The sequence below is a fragment of the Geotrypetes seraphini genome, chromosome 3 (genome assembly GCF_902459505.1).
Source record: "Geotrypetes seraphini chromosome 3, aGeoSer1.1, whole genome shotgun sequence".
NCBI classification, from domain to species: domain Eukaryota; kingdom Metazoa; phylum Chordata; class Amphibia; order Gymnophiona; family Dermophiidae; genus Geotrypetes; species Geotrypetes seraphini.
In genome coordinates this window covers 412,295,933-412,320,543 of record NC_047086.1, presented here as the reverse complement: position 1 = coordinate 412,320,543, position 24,611 = coordinate 412,295,933, and the positions used below count along the sequence as shown (strand labels likewise).

General features: G+C 46.8%; 1 protein-coding gene across 1 annotated transcript in view; it reads right to left on the bottom strand.

The window, feature by feature from the left end:
• The window catches only part of MEA1 (male-enhanced antigen 1), a 146,867-nt gene that overhangs the window by 50,525 nt on the left and 71,731 nt on the right, over positions 1-24,611 (bottom strand). Inside the window, exon 2 of the mRNA XM_033937709.1 lies at positions 21,667-21,968. Coding sequence (XP_033793600.1) covers positions 21,667-21,951 — 285 coding nt within the window. The 5' untranslated portion in view covers positions 21,952-21,968. The remainder of the gene's footprint in view (positions 1-21,666; positions 21,969-24,611) is intronic.

Genomic DNA, 24,611 nt, shown 5'->3' with positions numbered 1-24,611 from the left:
CTAAGCGCCTTTCGGAGCATGAGAGGTCTTTTGCTTTCCTGGTGCGGCCCAAGGCGAAAACGACGCGAAACTACGCGAACACAAAGGAAGCAGGAACAAAACAAAAATCCAATGCACAGTGACTCTACTGAAAAAACAACAAAGCCGCGGTGCTAGAAGGCACGTCAGAACGGAGTGACCAAGAACAGGACTTTCTGGCTCCACGGAAACTATAGAACTGGAGACCACGAGGAGGGGATGCGCCATCTAGTGGAGCAGGAAGGCACACATGCGTGGTGCAGCACAGCAAACTTGAATCTTCAATCAAGTTTGCTTGAAAAGCTGTCTGTGTCGGGGCTCCGTAGATGACATCACCCACATGTAGAGAATATGCTGCCTGCTTGTCCTGGGATAACCTTGTTATCTTGGGAAAATTCAAGAATCTTAAGTTCAGGCATTTGGTTTAATTTTCAAGATATTCCAGTTTCTATTACAAATGATCTTATCTTTAACTTGGTTCCCAATTTCTGTACTCCAATCAAATCTTTTTCTATGATCTCCAGTTTCCCCAAAATTTCCCCACCTTTTCCTCTGTTTGCTGTGCTTTGTTTTTTAATTCTGCTGATAGAACATTAAGCTCCTTAGAACGATCTAGTAAAGAGTTGTATAATCTTAACAAAAATTATTTCAAATTGAATCCATAAGAACATAAGAATAGCCTTACTGGATCAGACCAATGGTCCATCAAGCCCAGTAGCCCGTTCTCACGGTGGCCAATCCAGGCCACTAGTACCTGGCCAAAACCCAAGGAGTTGCAACATTCCATGCTACCGATTCAGGGCGAGCAGTGGCTTCCCCCATGTTTTATTTTGAAATCTTTTTTTATTAAACAGAAAACACAGCAGAAACAACAACAGCGGAAAACAATGTTTACAATAGAAGTTAGGTACCATGGAGGACTGGACTCTGATGTCCTCCACAGTCATTATCAAACAACAATCCTTCCCTTTCCCAAAGAACCCCCCCACACACACACACACACACAACTAACAGAGAGTACTACAGTGTACAGACGGAGTAGATATGTCAAACAGGCAAGTCAGAATACAATTGTAGTCTATTCAGAATACTGGTGACAAATATGGAGTCCAGGTGTTTACAAAGACTCTACTTCAGCAGCGAGAGGAATAGGCCAAACGAGCCTCCCAGCCCATGAGCTCATGCAGCCGATTTCTCCAATATAAGGAGGGTGGTTCAGAAGAGAGCCAGCAACACAAGATACATTTCTTCCCCAAAATAAAACATTTACTAAGAAATAGCTTTTCAGATGAAGTTTATTAGGATTTTTATATACCGCCTATCAAGGTTTTCTAAGCGGTTTTACAATCAGGTACTCAAGCATTTTTCCTATCTGTCCCGGTGGGCTCACAATCTATCTAACGTACCTGGGGTTATGGAGGATTAAGTGACTTGCCCAGGGTCACAAGGAGCAACGCGGGGTTTGAACCCACAACCCCAGGGTGCTGAGGCTGTAGCTTCAACCACTGCGCCACACACTCCTCCTGAGAGCAAAGAAAAATATGCAAAAAGCACAGAAAGCACCGATACAGGCACAGGCACATGAAGAAGGTCCTGCAAAAAGGAGGCCAGTGCCTTCCAAAAGGCCTGGATCCCCGGACAACCCCAGAGACCATGAAAATAAGAGTTAACCTCAACAAAACACACAGAGTTGAGTGTCAACGCAGCCTATGTAATAAGCCTGACTTTGAGTATCATAGGCTCGCAAAACAGTGCGATAGGGACATTCCCGTAATTCGGCATTATAAACTAGACCAGCTGTGCGTTTCAGCACCCTTAACAACCCCCCTCCAGGTCCCTCCCCAAATCACGCTGCCAAGCCTCCAGAACTCCGGAGAAAACCCTGGGCGTGCTAAGGTCCAGAAGCTGTCTATGAAAATAAGAGATTGAGACCCTGGTGTCTGGATCCGCCGTCTAGAAACGGATCCCAAAATCACCACCCCAAGATTCTCCCCCCCCCTCCCGGGAGAGAACCCACATAGTGTCGCAGCTGACAATAAGCAAAAGGAAGGCCAACCCCAGATACCCTCCTTGAGATCAAATCATCACAGGACAGAAGGGCCCCATCATTCTGCAGAACATGCTGTAATAGTTCAATGCCCCGCACCCTCCAGCCACCGAAGAATCTGGTGCCACGTCACCCACAACGGCCGAAACAGGACACTGTGCCTGCAAGTATACGGCAACCGCGACAAAGGGGCATGGAGGAGATAAAGAAGATGAAGAGGATAAAAATAGTCCTGCACCAAGGAAAGATCAGTATAAAAGGAGGTGCCCAGTACCCAGTCCTCCACTTGACGTAGCAAGCACGCCTGATTATATGTCTGGACATCAGGCACCCCAAGACCACCCTCAGAGGTTGGACCAACCAGCAGGGACCAACGCAACTTAGGCTTCTGTCCCCCCCCCCCAACAGAACCGGGATAGCATAGAATATAAGGTCCTGTGAATAGAATATTCACAATGGCGTTCTCTCACTGGAGTGTTGCCTTCTTTGCATATACGATTTGACTATATGACTTCCAAAAATACTATTTACAACTGGTCTTCTCTGTCTCTATTAAAAGGCAAGGCGATATCATCCTTCTACAATATTTTAAGAGATCACTCCTTCACTTTTTCACCTCACTCTATGAAGCACTGGGACGCTATACTTACCACTCCGCTTTCTGACATTGATTGGGAGCTTTTCTGGTCATCGACAAATCGCCCGCTTTTATCTTCTAGAGTATCACAATCAATGTACTTTCTTATGTGGCAGGCAATATGGACCCCACTTCGCATGTGGAAAGCTAACTTAAAGCAAGACTCTGTTTGCTGGAACTGCTTGAAAGAGGAAGGAACTCTTGATCATATGTTATTTCATTGTACTCTAGTCCGCTCTTTTTGGACCTATGTCTGGAACACCATACAATCTATTACTAACTGCTCAGAAGAAATCTCTATAGACATTGTAATCCTTCGCTCTCAACACCCATGTTTCACACAATCAAATTGTCCACCTAAACTCATTGATACCATGTTGGTGACTGCCCTCATGCACATTCTAAAAAATTGGAAATCACCCTCGCTATTAGATTATACCTTTTGGTGGAACTCTCTGAGTATGTATCATAGATTTGAATCCTATGCATATGAGAAGAGAGTTACATTCCGAACCTGCATGAACTTGAAATACAACAAATCTCCATGGTCATTCTTAGACTCCTATGTACGCTCATCTTCTTAGACACTCCTGTTATCCTTTTCTTCTCCTCTCTTCTCTCTTTCATTCTTCTTTCCTATTTCTTTACTGCTCTCTCTCATCTTTATCTTATATATCCCTTACATACATTTTTAATAACTGGAGCCTTTGCTCCTATACAGTTAAACATAGATTTATATATTTTATATACAGAAAGCTTATTTTGTTTCTATGTACTTTAAATGATTCTTGTATCCTTTAAAATACTTAATAAAAATTATTGAACTTAAAAAAAAAAAAAAAAGAATATAAGGTCCTGACATCCTTCTGCAATAGGGACAAGGGGAGAGTCTGGAGAACATAAAGCCACTTGGGGAATACAACCATACGAAACAGGTGGATCCTACCTGACAACGAAAGCGGAAGATCTTGCCATTTAACCAGCAGGAGCCTAGTGTTCGTGAGGAGTTTATCGATATTAATACGATACAGTTGTGCAAGATCCATAGTCAGCCGGATCCCCAGGTACCGAAACGGATCCCCAGGTACCGAAAAGACGAGCCCTCCCAGCGTAATGGAAAGCCACCCCGCCAATGCCGCAGAAGATGATCCAAGAAGTCAGTGCCTCCAACTTAGCCAAGTTCAGGGTGAAGCCCGAAAAGTCCCCATATTCGCGAATGCTTTCCAGCAGCGTGGGCAGCGACCACTGGGGGTCAGTTAAAAAACACCAGTAGATCATCCACAAAAGTCGCTAGTTTGAAATGAGAGCCCCCAGGGCCAAGCCTCAGATATCAGTATTGGATTGTATTTCACAAAGTAAAGGACTGAGAGAAAGCACAAACAATAGCGGCGACAGCGGGCACCCCTGCCAAGTACCACAGCGGATCCTAAAAGAACCCAAGAGTTCCCCATTAACAAGGACCTGCGCCGCCGGATCAATATACAATGCTCGAATCGCATTAAAAAAGAATGGACCCAGGCCATACTTCTGAAGCACCGCAAAAAGGTAGCCCCACCTCACCCTGTCAAAGGCCTTCTCGACGTAAAAACTGATAAGCAAGGAGGGGCTACCCTCCACATTCGCCTGCTCCAAAGCCAGCAAAATGCGCCTGATGTTCTTAGCCACTGGGCGATCCCAGTCAAAGCCCACTTGGGACGCTGAAATCACTGACAGTAACACATGGGCCAAGCGAGTAGCCAGCATTTTCGCCATAAGCTTAGCTTCATAGTTCAACAGAGAGATGGGTCTATATGAGTCCGGAAAGTGGGGATCCTTACCAGGCTTCAAAAGAACAACAATTTGAGCTAAGTTCAGATACCGGGGAAGGAAGCCTTTGGCTACACTAATATTGTAAACGTCTGCTAACACAGAAGCGATCTCGTCCACCAGCAGTTTATAGAACTCGCTCCTATACCCATCCGGGCCAGGTGCCTTTCTCAAAGGACTAACCCGTATCGCCCACTCCACTTCCGCAGCAGTAAAGGGGAGGTCCAGAGCTCCCGAATCTCTGGGAGACAAACCAGGTAAATATATCATCCAGAACCTCCACTTCCAGGTCTGCAAATAATTCCGCAAAAAATGTCCGCAAAAGCTTGCAAATCTCCACTGGGCGATGATGCAGCGCCCCATGAGCATCACGAAGTGAACATATAGAAACATAGAAGATGACGGCAGAAAAGGGCTACAGCCCATCAAGTCTGCCCACTCTGCTTACCCACCCCCTGTCTATGCCCTAATGACCCAATTTCCTTATCTTGACCCTCGTAGGGATCCCACATGGGTATCCCATTTATTCTTAAAGTCTGGCACGCTGTCTGCCTCGATCACCTGCACTGGAAGCTTGTTCCAATGATCAACCATTCTCTGTGAAGAAATACTTTCTGGTGTCGCCATGAAATTTTCCGCCCCTGAGTTTGAGCGGGTGCCCTCTTGTGGCCGAGGGTCCCTTGAGAAAGAAAATATCATCTTCCACTTCGACACGTCCCGTGAGGTACTTAAATGTTTCGATCATGTCTCCCCTCTTCCTACGTTCCTCAAGAGTGTAGAGCTGCAATTTGTTCAGTCTCTCTTCGTACGAGAGACCCTTGAGCCCCGAGATCATCCTGGTGCCCGTCCGTTGAACCGATTCAATTCTGCGCACATCTTTACTGTAATGTAGCCTCCAGAATTGCACACAGTACTCCAGATGAGGTCTCACCATGGCCCTGTACAACGGCATTATGACTTCAGGCTTTCGGCTGACGAAACTTCTATTGATACAACCCAATATCTGCCTTGCCTTAGATGAAGCCTTCTCCACTTGATTGGCAGTTTTCATGTCTGCACTGACGATTACTCCTAAATCTCGTTCTGCTGAAGTCCTAGTTAAAGTTTCTCCGTTCAAGAAGTACGTCCTGCATGGATTTCCGCTTCCGAGGTGCATGACCTTACATTTCTTAGCATTGAAGCCTAGTTGCCAGGTTGAGGACCAACTTTCCAATGTAAGCAGGTCCTGCGCCATATAATTCTGTAAACTGCATTCACTTACTATATTACATAGTTTGGCGTCATCGGCGAATAGTGTTATTTTACCTTGAAGCCCTTGAGTCAGATCCCCTATGAATAGGTTGAAAAGGAGTGGACCCAGGACCGAGCCCTGCGGCACTCCACTGGTCACCTCCGATGTTTTAGAGAGGGTACCATTAACCACCACCATCTGAAGTCTGCCACTCAGCCAATAATTGACCCATGCAGTTAGTGTCTCTCCTAACCCCATCGATTCCATCTTGCTTAGCAGCCTGCGGTGTGGGATACTGTCAAAAGCTTTCCTGAAGTCCAGGTACACGACGTCCAAAGACTCTCCCAAGTCCAACTTTCTTGTTACCCAGTCAAAGAAGCTGATGAGATTGGATTGGCAGGACCTACCCTTGGTGAATCCATGCTGACTGGGATCCCGAAGATTCCCTTCATTCAAGATCGTGTCCAATTTGCTTTTAATTAGTGTTTCCATGAGTTTGCACACTATTGATGTGAGACTCACCGGTCTATAATTCGCAGCCTCTGCCCTGAGGTGCTGTGGTTTTGCCCTGAAGTGCTGTGATGGTTTTCCGTCCGCAATGCACATTCACCATGCACTCCAGCAGCCAGCTACTCTTATTCAAGTTTCAAGTTTATTTGTTCTTGATGAATCGCCTATTTAAATTGCTAGGCGATGTACAATAAAATAACATGTAATAATAGATGAAACAAGTACAATATTAATGGTGACATAAAAAACAAATTTGTTAGTTAAAATTTAACACATTTAACAAACTGGGTGCAAACATAAGTTTAAAATAATTTGTGGGTAAAACATACAGGACCTGTGCGGTACGAGGGGGAATAGTTACAATTTGTGATAGAAGAGAAGAAAAAACATAAAAGGAAAAAACAAAAGGTGGGTTATAATAGCTGTTGTTTTAAAAAAATAAAAAAATAAAAAATAGAAAACTCGGTAATGGATAAAAACTAATCACTTTTTATTTGTCCTACGATCCATACGCATCTTTAAAGAGAAACGTTTTTAACATTTTTTTAAACATTGTTAGGTTTAAACATTAGCGAAGCGAAACAACTGAAACTTATAATAAGCCCACGACCTCGTTGCGCCCAGATATAACAACTCGTTTAATTCCTGCTGTACCTCCAAAAGTTGTGTCCTAAGCAGAGGAGAGGACCGCCGACCATATTGATGACGTAACCCGGTTGCTTTGCGTTCCAGAGCCAGAGCAGTATGGTGCCGCATTTTTGTCTCTCGAGCCGTATATGCAACGACCTCTTCCCCATAACACTGCCTTCGCCGTTTCTCAATAAAGAATGGGATTGTCTCTATGCTGCTGGTTAGTATGTTTAAAATCAGTCCACCGCCGTAATAAAAACTCCTGAAATCGAGCATTGCCGTAGAGGTAGCACGGAAACTGCCACTCCCGCTGACTACTCCAGGATTCTCCCCACAACCATCGAAAGCCCACCCAAGCATGGTCATATATTTCAATTGGACCCATCTCCACCCCCTACACCCGTGGAAGCAAAGCACGCAAGATAAAATCTAAATCAATACGGGATAGAGTCCCATTGGCCCGAGATAAGTGAGAATAGTCCTGCTTCTGAGGGTGCAGCCCCCTTTAAACATCAAGCAAACTCAGCGCAGATTCCAAGGTTCGGACCCCGTACAAAGCTTGGTAGCTTCTCTGCTCGTAGAGGTAGAATGATCTAATTGGGGATCGGGGACCTCATTGAAATCCCCACCAAGAAGCATAGGAACGTCACCAAATTGCAAAAGTTGGTTGCGAAGACCCTGAAAAAACCGGGCCGAAGGATTGTTAGGGGCATAGACATTGCATAACAAGAGAGGCCTATTATTGAGCGTAACCGATGCAATAACATAGCGGCCATTAGGATCGTGGATCACTTGAAGGGATTGAAAAGGGAGACCCTTGCGAATCAATATAATTACCCCTCTCTTCCCACCAACCGCAGGCGCCTCCAAGTGAGCACCAACCCATCATGCACAGAGCTTAGCATGTTCTGCAGATGACAACCGGGTCTCTTGCAAGAAAGTGATAGAGGTTTTACAGCGATTCAATCGTTGTAAAATTTTATATCGTTTTATGGGGGAATGTATTTCCCCCTACATTCCACGAGGTTAACATATACTCCAGAACAGTTTAGTCAGAGGAAAAAAGCTACCAGAAGAAACCTCCTGAAGGGTACCAGAAAGGCGTCCCAGCCGCCATCCCTCCAGCTCCAGCCAAACAACCCCCAAAGATACCCCCCAGCCTGTGCAGTCACATACCCCTCACCCAACCCCAAGAAACCCCCTCCAACCACCACTACCAAGAATCCCCCAACCATCCTAACCCCCCCGGCTCCCCAACCTCAAAGACCATCCCTCTCCTCCCATTCACTCCGCACATCTCCCCCCCCATCTCCCATCATCCCCCAACCTAGTCCCTAGACACTTCCAATTGGGCACCACTTCCAGGAAACTGTGTACACCCTCCACGGGAACCCCTCAGTAGTGCAAGTCCCCAGCTTAAAACAAAGAAGCTCCGAAACATAGGGGGGAAGAAGAAGGAGAATCAAGAGAGGCACCCCCAGAGTGCAATATGTTATAACAAGCAACGGGGCAAACATCAGAAAATCCCATAAGGTGCCCCTCCCCATACACCCCATCCCCCTCAAACTCACTGCAAACACTCAAACTCCCCCCCAACCCCATACTTTGCAAAAAAAAACCCCAAACAACACAAGAACAGCTCATGTGCAGCGAAGTACAAGAGGCCCCCATAGGGCAGGCACATCAACCCAAGGCAAAGGGTCTAAACAAATACCCCCAGCAAGGTCCAAAAGTAGAAGGCGGGCGGGCCTACAATAAGACGGGGCCCCACCGTCTGCTTCCTCCCCTCACACAGGGCCCTCAGGAATCTGCTCTGTGATGAAACGCTACGCCGCCTCCAAGGTGTCAAAATGGTGTGCCCTGCCCTGATGCACCACTCACAATCGGGCCGGGTACTGCAAGGAAAATGAAATGTTGCATTGGATGAGCTGGGTACACAGGGGCGAGAACCAGGTTTGGGAGACTTCTGTGGATAGTCCTGAAAGCATAGGATGGCACGATTCTCATACAGCAATTTCTTGCTCTGCTGCAACGCTCTCAAGACCTCCACCTTATGCCTGTAGTTAAGAAGGCAACAGATAACCACCCTCGGGCGGTCCGCAGGCTCCCGACGCGGCCCCAAACGATGGGCCCGCTCAATCCACAGTGGGTCCGGGGTCCACAGTAGAGACAAGGACTCTGGCAACCAGCGCTCAAGGAAATCTCTGAGCTCCACCTCCTTCAAGGATTCGGGCATGCCAATGAAATGCAGGTTGTTGGAGCGTGATCTGTTTTCCAGATCAATGTTGGCCTGCAATGCCGCAATAGTAGAGGTATGCGCTGCCTGTTCCTGTGAGATGCGCTGAACAGAGTCCTCCGCTGCGCTGTTGCGTCTACCGGACCTCTGAGGTGAGGGAAGCAAAAACATTGATCCAGCGTATCAAGCTTATCAAGTATACGCTGTAGCTTGTCCCCTAACTGGAAGTTTTTATATACTGTACTCCTGTTGGTAAAAAAGCTTTTGTTACTACATTGGGTAGAGGTGGTGCTGGCCTTCTTCTCTCAGTGGCTCCAGAAAATGCGTGAGATAGCTACTTATGAGATACAGACCACACTGCTGCCTTGAATAGCGATAAAAAGCTCTGTGTTTCTTTATGGCGGGCATTCCAGGCCACAGATGAGTCTGTCATATCTGCTGCTCCACTCTGACTCTGCCCGGAGGGACTTCCGGGATCTAACCTATTGGGTCTCACCTTGTTGGTACTACTTGATTGCTCTCAAGATGGTATGATTGGTGTATGCATGGGGTATGTCTGGGGTATGCATGATGAGGCTAGTATGTTCTGCATGGGATGGAATAGTTGGTTGGGAGGATGGGGGATAGGGAGGGAGGGATTTGGTTCGTATTTCAAAAAATGTTATTGCAGCCCGGGTTAGCTCTAGGAGGGTGACTTCTTTATAACCTTTTCATGCCTTCTGTACGGGGACATTGAATTTGACGTTTATCTACCGTTGTGTTTTCGTTTCCTTTTCTGGACAGGTTATGTTGTATCTTGCATCTTGTTCACTGTTTTCTATTGGCTGCTTTAACAATAAAAATTATTCCAAAAATCAAAAAGGAATCAACTGCCACCACAGATCAGTCCCCTTGAAGGACTCATCAATTTTAGAAAAGCAATAAAAACATACCTCTTCATCTAACCCCCTGCTCTTGACCCATGGACTACAAAGAAGTGTATATTGGTACCAGAACCAGTATGTGTCATATAAGGAAAACTTACATTATAAAATCATGCACTGTAACTATAGCAAATCTAACCTGTAAACTGTCCATGTGTGTCAAATTAGGCTAAAACTTGTAATATAAGGATAACTATGGCAAATCATAAAGGGTAAATTGTATATTGATATCAGACCCCTAGTATGTGCCAAGTTAGGATAGAAACTTGTATTGTAATCTTGTACTGAAATTATGTATGTTTGGGCTGTAACCAGTTCTGGGTTCTTTGGGGACAATGGGATAGAAAACTAACAAACTAACTAAATATTAAGAACATAAGAAATTGCCTCCGCTGAGGCAGACCAGAGGTCCACCTCGCCCAGCGGTCTGCTCTCGCGGCGACCCATCAGGCCCACTGCCTGAACAGTGGTCTCTGACTAATTTTACAATTTACCTCTAATCCTATCCCTATAACCTTACTCTACTCTTATCTGTACCCCTCAATCCCTTGGTCCTCCAGGTACCTGTCCAGCCCTTCTTTGAAACCCTGTAGCGTGCTTCTGCTTATCACATCCTCCGGTAGCGCGTTCCATGTATCCACCACCCTCTGGGTGAAAAAGAACTTCCTGGCATTTGTTCTAAACCTTTCCCCTCTCAATTTCTCTGAGTGCCCCCTTGTACTTGTGGTTCCCCATAGTTTGAAAAATCTGTTCCTGTCCACTTTTCTATGCCCTTCATGATCTTGAAGGTTTCTATCATGTCTCCTCTAAGTCATCGCTTTTCCAGCGAGCAAAGCCCTAGCCTTTTCAGTCTGTCAGTATATGAGAAGTCCTCCATACCCTTTATTAGCTTAATTGCTCTTCTTTGAACTCTCTCAAGTACCTCCATGTCCTTCTTGAGGTACGGCGACCAGAATTGAACACAGTACTCCAGGTGCGGGCGCACCATAGCACGATACAGTGGCAGGATGACTTCCTTCTTTCTGGTCGTGATACCCTTCTTAATGATACCCAACATTTTGTTTGCTTTCCTTGAGGCTGTTGCACACTGCGCCGACGCCTTCAATGTTGTGTCTACCATCACTCCCAGGTCTCTTTCAAGGTCGCTCACCCCTAGCGCTGATCCCCCCATTTTGTAAGTGAACATCGGGGTTTTTTTCCCCTATATGTACGACTTTGCACTTCCTTATGTTGAAACTCATTTGCCATTTTTTGGCCCATTCTTCCAGTGTTGTCAGATCTTTTTGGAGATCTTCGCAGTCCTCCATGTTATTTACCTTGCGATATAGTTTGGTGTCATCCGCAAATTTAATAACCTCACATTTTGTTCCTGCCTCCAGGTCGTTAATGAATATGTTGAAAAGTAGCAGTCCCAGCACCGACCCCTGTGGAACTCTGCTCGTGACCCATTGCCAGTCTGAGTAATGGCCCTTTACTCCAACCCTCTGTTTCCTGTCCGCCAACCAGTTTTTGATCCATCGGTGGACCTCCCCTTGCACCCCGTGGTTCCATAGCTTCTTTAATAGTCTTTCATGTGGCACCTTGTCGAAGGCTTTTTGGAAGTCAAGGTAAATGATATCTATGGATTCCCCTTTATCCACCTGGCTGGTTACCCCCTCAAAGAAGTATAATAAGTTCGTGAGGCATGACTTGCCCTTGCAGAAGCCATGCTGGCTCGACTTTAGCCGCCCATTGTTTTCGATGTGTTCCCAGATGCTGTCTTTAATCAGCGCTTCCATCATCTTTCCAGGGACCGAGGTCAAGCTCACCGGCCTGTAGTTTCCCGGGTCTCCCCTTGAGCCTTTCTTAAAGATGGGCGTGACATTTGCTATTTTCCAGTCCTCCGGAACCTCTCCAGTTTTTAAGGATAGGTTGCATATCTGTCGAAGTGGTTCAACTATTTCGTTCCTTAGTTCCTTGAGTACCCTTGGGTGAATGCCATCTGGACCTGGCGATTTGTCGCTCTTTAGCCTGTCTATTTGCCTGAGGACATCCACCTTGCTCACCTCTAGTTGGACCAGATTTTCACCCTGATCTCCTTTTACGATCTCCTCGGGTTCCGGAATGTTGGTTGTGAAAACTGATGTGAAGAACTCATTTAACCTGTCCGCTATCTCCTTTTCCTCTTTTACCACTCCCTTTCTATCTCCATCATCCAAGGGTCCCACTTCCTCCCTAGCTGGTTGCTTCCCCTTGACGTACCTATAGAATGATTTAAAGTTTGTTGCTTCCCCTGCCAGTCTCTCTTCATATTCTCTTTTTGCTTTCCTAACCACTCGGTGACACTCCTTTTGGTGTTTTTTATGCTCCTTTTGGTTGTCCTCTATCTGGTCTTTTTTCCATTTTTTGAATGATGCCTTCTTATTGCCTTTTTCACTGCATTTGTTATCCACACTGGGTTTTTTGTTCTATTTTTTTGCACCCTTTCCTGAACTTGGGGACGCACAGGTTCTGTGCTTCATGCACCGTGCCTTTAAGTAGGGTCCAGGCTTTTTCTACGGACTCCTCTTCCTTGCGGTATCGTTGAGTTTCTTTCCCACCATTTTCCTCTTGGCATCATAATTCCCTTTTTTGAAGTTGAGTGCTGTCGTTGTAGTTCTTTTCACCTTTGATGATCCAATTTCTAGCCTGTACTGGATCGTGTTGTGATCGCTGTTTCCTAGTGGGGCTAGTACCGCCACCTCCTTAGCGGGTCCCCCTAGTCCGTTGAAGATTAGGTCAAGAGTGGCATCTCCCCGTGTTGGTTCCGTGACCAGATGTTCCATGAAACAGTCCCTTGTGACCTCCATGAATTTGATCTCCCTCATAAGAACATAAGAACATAAGAACTGCCATCTCCGGATCAGACCTTCGGTCCATCAAGTCCGGCGATCCGCACACGCGGAGGCCCCGCCAGGTGTACACCTGGCGTAATTTATAGTCCACCATATCTTTATATGCCTCTCTTAAGGAGATATGCATCTAGTTTGCTCTTGAAGCCTAGGACGGTCGAGTGCCCGATGTTCCAGTCTATTCCCGGGTGGTTGAAGTCCCCCATCACCACCACACTTCCGCTTTTGCATAGCTGCCTCAGTTCGTCCTCCAGGTCCTGGTCGATTTCTTCCGATTGGCCAGGTGGGCGATAGTACAGACCCAATTTTATGTCCGCTCCTGTTCCTCCTGGTAGCTTAACCCATAGTGATTCCAAGCCATCCGCCCTTATTGTTGTTTCCATCCTGGTTGAAGGTATGGAATCTTTTATATATAGCGCTATTCCTCCACCTTTTTGTGTGACCTATCTCTCCTGTAGAGTTTGAACCCTGGTAAAGCCACATCCCATTCATTGTCATCAGTCCATCACGTTTCTGTGACTCCAATTATGTCTAGGCCCTTTGTGCTTGCTAATACCTCCAGCTCTCCCATTTTAGCCCTTAGGCTCCTAGCATTAGTGTACAGGCAGTGTAAGTCCTGGTTGTTTGCCTTTCTTGATGGTTTTCCTCGTAGTTTGGCGCTCCTGGCTACCCCCTCGTGAGTTGCCAGTCCCCAAGCCTCGTCTCGGTCATCCTCCCCCTGTGGTGCGTCTGTTTCGTCCTCAGCCTGTTTCCTCATTTTTGGTTGTCCCTCTGGATTCCGTTGTTCTCTGTTAGTCCTGTTTGCCAGTTTTATTTGAGTCCTAGACCCCTGCAATTTGTCCTTAGGTCCTTCTTCAAAAAATTTCCACTCAGTCCTGAGTCCTCTTTTACAGTGTCCTCGTTCAAAGTCCTTGGCCCTGGGCATCTGCACTGCGTCCTTAGGTCCTTGTCCCAAAAATTCCCACTCAGCCCCAATCCCTTTTTTACAATGTCCTTGCTCAATGTCCTTGGCCCTGGGCCTTTGTATTGCTTCCTTAGGTCCTTTTTAAAAAAATTCCCATTTAGTCCCGAGCCCTCTTTTACAACGTCCTTGCTCAATGTCCTTGGCCATGGGCCCTTGTAATGCTTCTTTAGGTCCCTTTTCCAAAAATTCCCACTCAGTCCCGAGCCCTCTTTTACAATGTCCTTGTTCAGTATCCTTATTTGATACTTTTGTCCAATGTGTCAGATTGACTGTCGGCTTTCCCCTCTTCCTCAGTTTAAAGCCAAGTCTATGGCGCTCTGGATGTTGCGTGCCAGCATCCTCATCCCAGTTGTGCTCAGGTGCAGTCCGTCTCTCCTGTAGAGCTTATTCTTTCCCAAGAAAGTTGTCCAGTTCCGAACAAAAAGGAAACCCTCCTCCTCGTACCATCTCCTGAGCCAACCATTTATTGCTTGTAGTTCGCTCTGCCTCCGTGCGTCCGCTCTCGGTACTGGCAGGATCTCTGAGAAGGCTATCTTCCTTTCCCTCAGTTTCAATTTCCTCCCCAGGATCCTGAACTGATCAGTTAGTGCAGTCCTGTTGTAGTCCCTCCTGCTGATGACGTTGGTTCCAACATGGATTACTACAGCTGTCTCCTCCGTCTCGGCCCCTTCCAGGATCCTCTCAATTCTGTCGATGACGTCCTTCGTTCTTGCCCCAGGAAGACATGTCACTAGTCGGTCCTCTCTCCCTCCAGCTATGTGACTGTCCACTCCTCTCAGGATTGAGTCTCCTACTGCGATAGCAGATCTCCCCTTCCTCAACTGTCTCTCTGGTCTCAGGTCTGTGTCAGTGGCGCAGTCTGCTAGTCCTTCCTCTGGGTTCTGTTGTGTCTCCTCCTCATCTGCCTGTCCAGATTTTCCACAAGGTCCTACTCCCATGGTGTCTGGTGGATTTTATCGTCCGACCGGTAGTTCTCCCCTGATGAGCTGGAAGTCCTGTGCCTCCACCATCCTGCAGGCCTCCTCGATGAATTTCTCGAGCTAACTTGTTTCGTGATGTGGTCCTCTCTGGCGGTGTCCTCAGTTGCCCAGCACTGTTCCTCTATGGTGCACAGTCCCTCCAGTTCCTGTATTCGAACCTGCAGTCTCACGACCTCCTTCTTCAGGCTATCCAGTTCCTGACATCGACTGCATATGTACGCCCGCCTCCCGGAGAGGAGGTAGTCATACATATGACATTCGATGCAGTATACTGGGTAGCTCCACTGGGTTCCTGTAGCCTCCATTTCTTTCTCCTTGCTCCTATGGTCCCTCGGTGGTTGAGAGTGGTGCCCGGTGTGCAGCTAGCTGAAAGAGTAGAGAGAGAGAGAAGAATGAGAAGAAAGAAAAGTACTTTTTTTTTTTTAAGTTAGGTTTTTTTAAAAAATTAGGTTTGCTGCTGGGCTGCCTGGGCTCCTTCTCAAGGCTCCTTCGCAAAGGCGCTCTCGCTAAGGCGAGCGCCTTTGCCGCTCGCCTTCGCCGCGCACCGAATGGCTGGGCGCCGTTGGCTCCCTTCCTCTTAAAGGGGAGCCCGGGCCGATGCGACCTGTGACGCGGGTGGGTGTGGGCAGAGTTAGCTCTCGCCGCAACCCCGGTCTGCCTGCCTGCTTAGTCCTCCTCCCCTCTGTTTTTCCGGCTTCCTCCCCTCTGCCTCCTCCTCTGTGAAACCAAGAAAACAAACAAAAAAAAAGCAAAAGAAACGCCGCGGTCCGCCTCATGCCCCGGCTCCCTTCCTCTTAAAGGGGAGCCCGGGCCGATGTGACCTGTGACGCGGGTGGGGGGGGCGGAGCTAGCTCTTGCCGCAACCCCGGTCTGCCTGCCTGCTTAGTCCTCCTCCCCTCTGTTTTTCCAGCTTCCTCCCCTCTGCCTCCTCCTCTGTGAAACCAAGAAAACAAAAAAAAAAAGCAAAAGAAACGCCGCGGTCCGCCTCGTGCCCCGGCTCCCTTCCTCTTGACCTCATTTGCATGGCAGTGTCAGTGAATGTACGAACACGTGAAAAGCCATGTGGTGAGCCACTGTGTACATCAGGTCAGCAAATTAGATGATCGGAGAGTTTATTGCATCCAGGCCAGGCTTCTGTATCTCAACTCACAAGTTGCTTGCAGAAAACTGTCATTCCTTCCCAGGGAGCTACTCATGCCCCCTCAGTTCATACAAAAGCAATCAAGTAGCATGGAATAAGATAACTGGAAAGAGGGAAATGGGGAAAATTCCCCGACATTGCAATTCTGTTCTGCTCTTTAACATAGTAATCAACATTATAAATCCAAACTTGTGCAACCAACACTAACCATGTATACAGCTCATAGCTACTCGTATGTTCTGCTATCAAGAAGAGACTTAAAACCAGACTGTATGGTCTTGAGAATTTTCCTATGCATTATTTTTTTATCCTTTCAACTCCTCTGAGAGAGAATTATTCAGATTCAGACTAATCCTAAGGCAGAAGGCAGGCGAAGCCCATTCACAGGGCAGGGCTTTAGGACCTTTAAGACACATCTTCAAGAAAGAAGATTACCAAGGTAAGAACCTAACCTTTCTTTCTAGTGCAATGTGTCTAGTGGGCCTGAAACAATTGGGGACTGCTTTGATACGTTCCTGAGTCTAGGGCGGGTCTGCTGCACCTGCCTTTAACTTGGAGACCCTGAAAGTATCGTCCTTCCCGGCTGCTATGTCCACTCTACAGAACCTGGTGAAGGTACGGAGGGTAGACTGTATAGCTGCTTTACAAATCTCCTCAGTCGAGCAGCCCTAATCTCCACCCACGAGGTAGCAACTCCTCTAGTGGAGCATGCTTTCAATGCAATCGGTGGATGTTTACCACAGCCCACATACTTGGAGGAAATGGCCATTTTAATCCATCTGTAAATTGAGGCTTTAGGTGCCGGCCTCCCTTTCTTGGCATGACTGGTCAGAACAAAAAGGTGATCAGACAGGCGAAACTATCTTTTTTCTTAGACCCTGTAGGGCAAAAAGCAGGCAAACAGACTTCCTGACTGACATGGAAGGTTGAGACAATTTTTGGTAAGAAGGATGGAACCAAGCGCAAGGAGAGCTCTGCTTCCATGATCCTAAAGAACAGCTCCCTGCAGGAAAGAGCTTGTAACTCAGAAACTTGTCTCACTAATTTTATTTATTTATTTAAAAAATTAGTCAACCGCAGCAATACAAAGTTACATACATAAAATAAAAGACAGAACTTATACAAATATCTTTCATACAAATGAATAATTACATCTTAAGACCCAGATTTCATGGATCTTCACAGTGCCATTTATCTTAAAACTTAACAGGCAACACTGTCTTGACTGTAAGATCCAAAAAGGAAGCCTCCCATAAGGGCTCTTAGGAAGCTGTACTGAGCCCTTGCAACACGATGTTAAGGTACCATGAAGGGAAAGGGAAACGCACTGGAGACACAATCACAGAGTTTCTTTAATGAACTGGCGATATTTGGGTGAGAGGCCAGGAAACCTCTTTTCCCCCAAGCTTGGAAGTAAGAAAGGCCCGTCATCTGCACTTTTAGTGACTCTACCAACAGCCCCTTCTGAAAACCCTCATGGCAAGAAGTCCTTTCCCAATCCAAGTACTCTACAGCACCCGCCACTCTTCAAAACAGACCTCCCTGAGAAAACAACGCCAGGTAAAGAACATCACTACATCGGAATGCACCTCCGTCCCAGACATCAACTCCCTCCCCTGTGCCTACCTCAACATTCGCTCCATCAGAAATAAAGTCCAATTAGTAAAGGACTGGCTAACTGAATCCCAACTCGACTTAGTATTCCTAACCGAAACCTGGCTTATCTCTGACAATGACATAATCATCCATGACATCCTTCCTAGGGGCTACAAGATCATTCCTCTCTCCAGAAACTTCAAAAGAGGTGGTGGAATAGCCATCATCCTTAAAGACCACTTTCACTTTCAGGTCATTGACTCCAAATCAATTGAAGACCTAGAAAATCTCACCTGCAACCTAACCTGACAGCCAACCTGAACACCACCCTGTTCTATATCCCGCCCAACAGAAGGAGTAATGCTAGTGAAGACTTCTCCGAATTCCTCCTACTAAACACTTCCAAAGACGAACACAACCTGCTACTTGGCGACATCAACCTCCACCTAGAGCTACAAGACAACCCAACTATCAAAGAATTATTCTCCTTAACATCCCTAGGATTCACCATCCCTCCATGACTACCACCCACCAGAAAGGCCACCACCTAGACCTAATTTCCTTCTCATCCAAAGGCCCTCACTCATCAGCCTAACAGATGTAACCTGGACTTACACCATCTGGTCGGACCACCTGAGAGCTAACTTTCAAATACTACGGAGCAATCCACACCCCCCACACATCTACAAAATAATAGAAAGGATAACCCAACAACAACCATCAGACCCTCCCTTAACCCTACAGAATTCTGGTCTCACTTCGATCTACTATCCAACCCAAACACAGAAATAGATTTCAACACTAACTGGATCACCCTCAGCAATCTGATCCTAGACAAAATCGCTCCACTAAAGGCAAAAAAAAGACATCATATAATCGAAGGGTGGTATGACACAGAACTAACCATACTTAAAAGAAAAACACGCCAACTCGAAAGAATCTGGAACAAGACAAAGAAGGAAGAGGATAAAGCAATATGGAGATCCAAAATCCATGAGTACAAAAGAATCACCAAGGAAAAACGACATATCTTCTACTCCAACAAAATAGGATCCTCTACAACCAACAGCAAAGAACTTTTCAGATTAATCAACTCACTACTTGAAACTGATCACCACAAAAGATCCTCCTCCACACAACTACCGACCGCTGAGAACTTTGCATGTTAATTCAAGTCAAAAGTTCTCAATCTCAGGACCTCCTTCCAAAATAAATTATCTAGCTCCTCCTCAACTACTACACCCACACACACTAACTCAATCCCGGTAGATAGGAATTGGAGCCACTTTGAGCCCCCTAACTGATTCCAATTTCTCAAGCTCTATAATAAATATGCCAAAACCTTCTGCCACCTAGACAATTGTCTGTCCACCATCATAAGAGCAGCCCCCACCCCCTTTGTGGCCTTGTTCTTTGACTGGATCTCTCATCTAATGGCAAAAAGCAAATTCCCAACCCACCTTTGCCACATTCTCGTTTCGCCCATTGTTAAAAATCGCACAAAGAGCCCATATCAACAACATCCAATTACAGACCAGTAGCCAACATCCCCTTCTTCATCAAATTGATGGAAGGTCTGATCAACACTGCCCTGATGAACTACCTGAATAAATTCTCAATACTTCACGAATGCCAATCAGGATTCTGCTCACATCACAGCACCAAAACAGCCCTAGCCTCCATCATAGATCACATCACCCAACTACTCAGCTCAGGGAAACACGCACTAATACTCCAATTTGACCTTAGCAGTGCCTTCGACCTGGTAGACCACGACATCCTATTCAACTGTCTAGATGCCATAGGTATGTTGGGCCACGTACTCAATTGGTTTAAAGGCTTCCTAAAACAATGATTCTACCAAGTCATCAGCGAGCAAACCTACTCCCAAGCTTGGACCAACCCCTGTGGTGTCCCCCAAGGCTCCCCTTTATCCCCCACCCTATTCAACCTATACAGTACATGTCCTCCCTAGGCCAGGAACTATCAAAACTGAACCTTCTAGCATACATCTACGCTGATGACATCACAATTATCATCCCCATCTCTACACTGTCAACTGAAACCAGACACTTCCTCTCATCTATCATCAACCAAGTAGAACAATGGTCAACAAACTTCAAATTAAAGCTAAACACGGAAAAGACCAAGATATTTATGGCCTCATCAACAAACAAACCAACCAAATCTACTATCAATCTAAATGGAAGAAACTTCCCAATTAACCCAATTACCCATCAAAATCCTAGGAGTCACCCTAGATCAGCAACTGACACTAGAAGCCCATACCAATATCCTAATTAAAAAATGCTTCCACTTACTATGGAAACTACACATCCTAAAACCATACTTCGATTTCACATCATTCAGACTGCTGGTCCAGTCCTTGGTCCTAAGCTCACTGGACTACTGCAACATAATCTACTTAGGATCTCACAAAAAACCCATCAAGAAACTAAGACTTATCCAGAACACTGCCGTTCGACTAATATTTGGCTTGAAAAAAATCCGACCACATTACCCCATACTACAAGAAACTTCACTGGCTACCTATCGAGGCCAGAATTATCTTCAAATTCAGTTGCCTCTGCTTCAAGACTCTCTTCGGCACCGCCCCCACCTACTTCCTGAAACATCTCACCCTACAGGACAAACTCCGCTTTTCACGCAGAACACTACTGTTCACATTTCCTTCCCCCAAAGGATGCAAATTCAAAAGATTCTTGGTCCCACGATTAGAAAGTGACATCAGAAGGTAGCCAAGGCCAGTCAAGCAGAGGGTGGAAGATGCGTCGGTGAACCTTAGAAGAGGTATGCAAGGGGAGGAGAGTCACCGGTTGGGGGACAGAGAGGAGAAGAGGCATCGGGGTGATTCATTGAGTTCTGTCACGGAAAGGTTGCTTCATCACAGCTATATTGAAACATCCCACGATGAATCGTCCCATTCTCCCGGATACTGAGGAAAAAGGAGGCAGGATTTGAAGCAGAACTTTTGTGAACGTGAGCAACTGCTTGTGCCTCCTCACACTGATGCTGCAGAATCTGCCTCTATTTGGATCCAGGGAAGGCTACAGAAGACACAAGAACATATGACTAGCCATACTGGGACAGAGCGATGGTAGCCCAGGATTCTGTTTCCCCAGTGGTCAATCCAGGTCAAAAGTACTTGGCGGATGGGAATTTGCTGAATGTGTTTCAACGTTCTCTTCCATTCCCACATTTGCAAACACATAGAATTTAGGGCTCACAGCAGGACTGACCAGCACTCTCCACTCTATATGCAAGCCTAAGCCCAGCACACTTCTCTCAGCATCCTCCCCCTTGCTAGTCAGAACATTCACTCAGTATTGAAGAGCTACCCTGACCCCCCTCCCCCTCACCTAGTCAACCAGATGGTAGGGATGAGGCTGCGGCTGCAGAAGAAATAGCAAGAAACAGATGAATCACTAAAATCTAAAGTCAGCTTTACTTATAAGATGCTATTTCAAAATTGCCCAATTGCATACATCATGATCATACCTTAAATGTATGCTCCCTATCTAGCTGGATGGGCCTGATGCGGCAGTAGCGTGAGAGTGTGGGAATGGAGCGTATTGGGTGGCAGGGTTGGCTTTGAGAGTGGGGCAGGAAAGAATTGGCAGATTCAGCGGGGGGGGGGGGGGAGGAGGGGGACAGGCAGGGAGAGATCCCAGGAGGTGGCCAGACCGAGTATCCCCACCGCCGCCTGCATACTGGTTTAGTGTAGCCATATCTCCTCTGCTGGGTTGTTTCCTGCTTCTTGAATTCTCTTCTCCCAGACTCTGCTGTTTCCTCTGGCCGGCTCCATAACACACCAACATATCAGTGTATGGTGACATACCAGTTGAGAACCATTACTCTAAATGTTTCCACACAAGGGTTTGCCTTATCTTTCCATCTGTCTTACCTGGAGGCAGGGCTTTTCCCTGCATGTTTTATGCTGGTTCTGTCCTCCAGATACAGAGCTTGTTCCCTTATATGGGTCCTGTCCTAGATGGAAGGCTCAGTTGTACAATGTCCTAGAAATCAGCCTCATCTCCTTGTCTGCCTGTCCCTTACCTGTAATCTTTCCTGGATGCTGGGTTCTACTTCGCTTTCCTCATCCTGCACAGAACAGCCATTTTCTCCTGTCCCCTGCTCAGGATCCTGATTCAGTGGTTGGTAACAGTATCCATCAGCCATTCCATCATCCTCTTCCTCATTCTGTTCTTCATCTTCTTCAGGATCCTCACTGTTCCAGTCTGTAATTGTTTCATGAGGAACCTGTGCATCTGCATCATCACTCGAGTCTGGAAAGATCCTTTCTGGGCCCATTTTTGTTCCTCCTGGTTCCTCAATTTCCATGCAAGGTTTCCTGAGGCCTGATCAAAAAAGAAACAAAAAATAAAAGAAAGCAGTCTATGAGCAGAACAACCGCATATTCAATATACCATTCACCTATGTGGCAACAAAATCTGGACGCAAGATCAGAAACCAACTATCTGAACTTCAGAAGAAAACGGAAAACATTCCTTGTCAGCAACCATCTCCCAACAAAATGACCCTTTAGACTTCCAAGGGTTCCAGACCCTAACTTTCACAATCCTACCTCTCATTCTTGCCCTCTCCTCTCTCTAGCCTAGCGGCAGATCACTATGTGCTTTTAACTTCATTACACAGCTGCCGCTAGCATTAGTTTAACTGCAGTTTCAAGCAGCCTCGGGGTCTTTGCTAGGCTGGCCCGCCTTGCATCATCAAAGCGGGCCAGCCTGATGAAAACTGCATCTAAACTAATGCTAGTGGCAGCTATGTGGCGAAGTTAAAAGCACACTGAGCTGCCGCTGCTGGTCCAGGGGTGTGGAGAGAAGACGAGGAAGGCAAGAGTTCTGGCATACATGATAGTAGCAGGAAGTTGCATATCAGCTGGTGTCGGACCCTCTCTTCCTGCCCAGTGGGCACAGCACACAGTTTGCGATATACTGTTCTAGAGAATGACACGGGGACAAATTTGTCCCCGTCCCATCCCCAATGGTGTTGTTGCTGTTGCTGTCCCTGCCCCATTCCTGTAAGCTCTGCCTTAACCGCACAAGCCTCAAAAACTTATGATTTTAAAGTGTTTGATTCTTGTGCAGATGAGGATGGAGTTTGTATGAATGGGACGGGAAAATGAATTCCTAAGGGAACGGGGAAAAAATTCTCTAATATGTTCTACCAACTACTTCTGTACAGTGTTGTTTGTAAAATCTTTTATCAACTACTTTTTTAAATTCCCTATGTTACAAGGGTTCTTGTCCAATTGTAAATCACCTTGACCCTTTTTAGGCATGGAGCGATCCGCAAATCCCTGATTAGATTAGAACACCCTTCCTGAGCATTAAGAGAGAAATAGAAAACGGAGGAAGCAGCACAGCCCTCTCTCACCTAAGAGGAAAGTGACCAATAAACTAAAACTTCTTGTCTGAGCGAATTGAAAAAAAAAAAAAGGGACGTTAGGAACAGGACTCAAAGTACCATAACAGACAAATGTCACAGAGAGACATATTGTGTTGATCCCCAGTCAGCCATACTTTTAGTGCCCACGACTGTTGTTTAAATACATTAAGTACACTCAGCACAACTATCTGCATAGCAAGCAACACAATATAAACAGAGTGGTGTCTGCTAGTGCTGCCCGATTCAGGAAAAAAAATTTCGATTCGATTCAGCCTATTGAATTGGTTTTTCGATTCGATTCGATTTTCCTGCCCAATTGGGTGTTTTTTGTTTTTTTAAAACATCCTGGTGGGTTTATTTTATAGCTTCTTCACCCCCTTTGGCTTCTCCATGGACAAGCAGTATAAGTCAGCCCCACTTTTGGTGACGTCATCTACGTCCCCAATTCCGATTTGCTCTCCCAGAGCTCAGGTGAGGCTTTGGGAGCCTCATCTGAGCATGTGCAGGTAGCCCTATATATACCTGTGCTGTCCCTCATTTAACCCAGTTTAGTTCATCCGCCCTCACGGACGGATCACGCTCTCCATCCAAAAGAAGAAGAAAAGTAAAAAAAGAAGAGAAAACGATGGCAGAAAGAACAGAAAAACCAGCAGCAAAACCTGGATTCAAGAAATGCCCGGACTGCAAAAGAAAAATGAGCTCCACGGACCCCCACGAGGTGTGTGTCCGTTGCCTTGGGGAGGCTCACCTCATGACTGCCTGCCCTCAATGCCTAAAAATGTCCCCGAGGGCTCGAAGAAACCGGCTCCATTCTCTACAGAACTCGGGAGAAGACCAACGGAGGAAGGAAAAAACCCAGCAAACTATAAAAACCCCTCCGGCACACCCGACTCCAGAAAGAGCTTCCCCGGGACTCCCAGCCACAGACCCGACTCACCTGCAGCCTGAAAACGATCAGCAACGGCAAGGCAGACTGCTCCTGAAGCTGTCCGGACTGCTAAAAGCATCCCCACCAGCTGCCCCGAGGATCGGGCCACTTTCCGGCTCACCGAAGGTCTCCCCGATGGCTGCCCAGAGGATCGGGCCACTGTCGGGCCTGCCGAGAGCCCCCCCTGACGGCTGCCCCGAGGATCGGGCCACCCGCGGGAGCAGAATCCATAATGGCAGCGGCCGAGGGTCTCCTATCCCCTCCGCCTGCTTGCCCCAGTGCTCCGACAGTGCCATGCTTCGATACAGCACGGCGCCATGTTGCCTGCAGCCCGAGATCACTCTCTGCTCCGATTCCAGCTCCCGATGATGTCAGCACGTCGGGATCCGCCCCCTTAAAGGCACAGCTACACCTAAAAGCTGCACAGCCTAAAGACAGTGCTTTTTCAAGCATGAGCACTGACTCTGCCCAGCAAACCAGCCAAGATGCAAAAAACAACAATCACCAAAGCTGCAAACAGGGAAAAAGAAGGAAACGATACAGGACAACTTCATCTTCTTCCTCCACCTCCTCCTCCTCTGCCTCTTCAGTCTCGCCGAGACGGCACAGACACCACCACGGAGCCAGAAGCAGGGGCAGGTCCCGCCAACACAGCGCCAGTGCC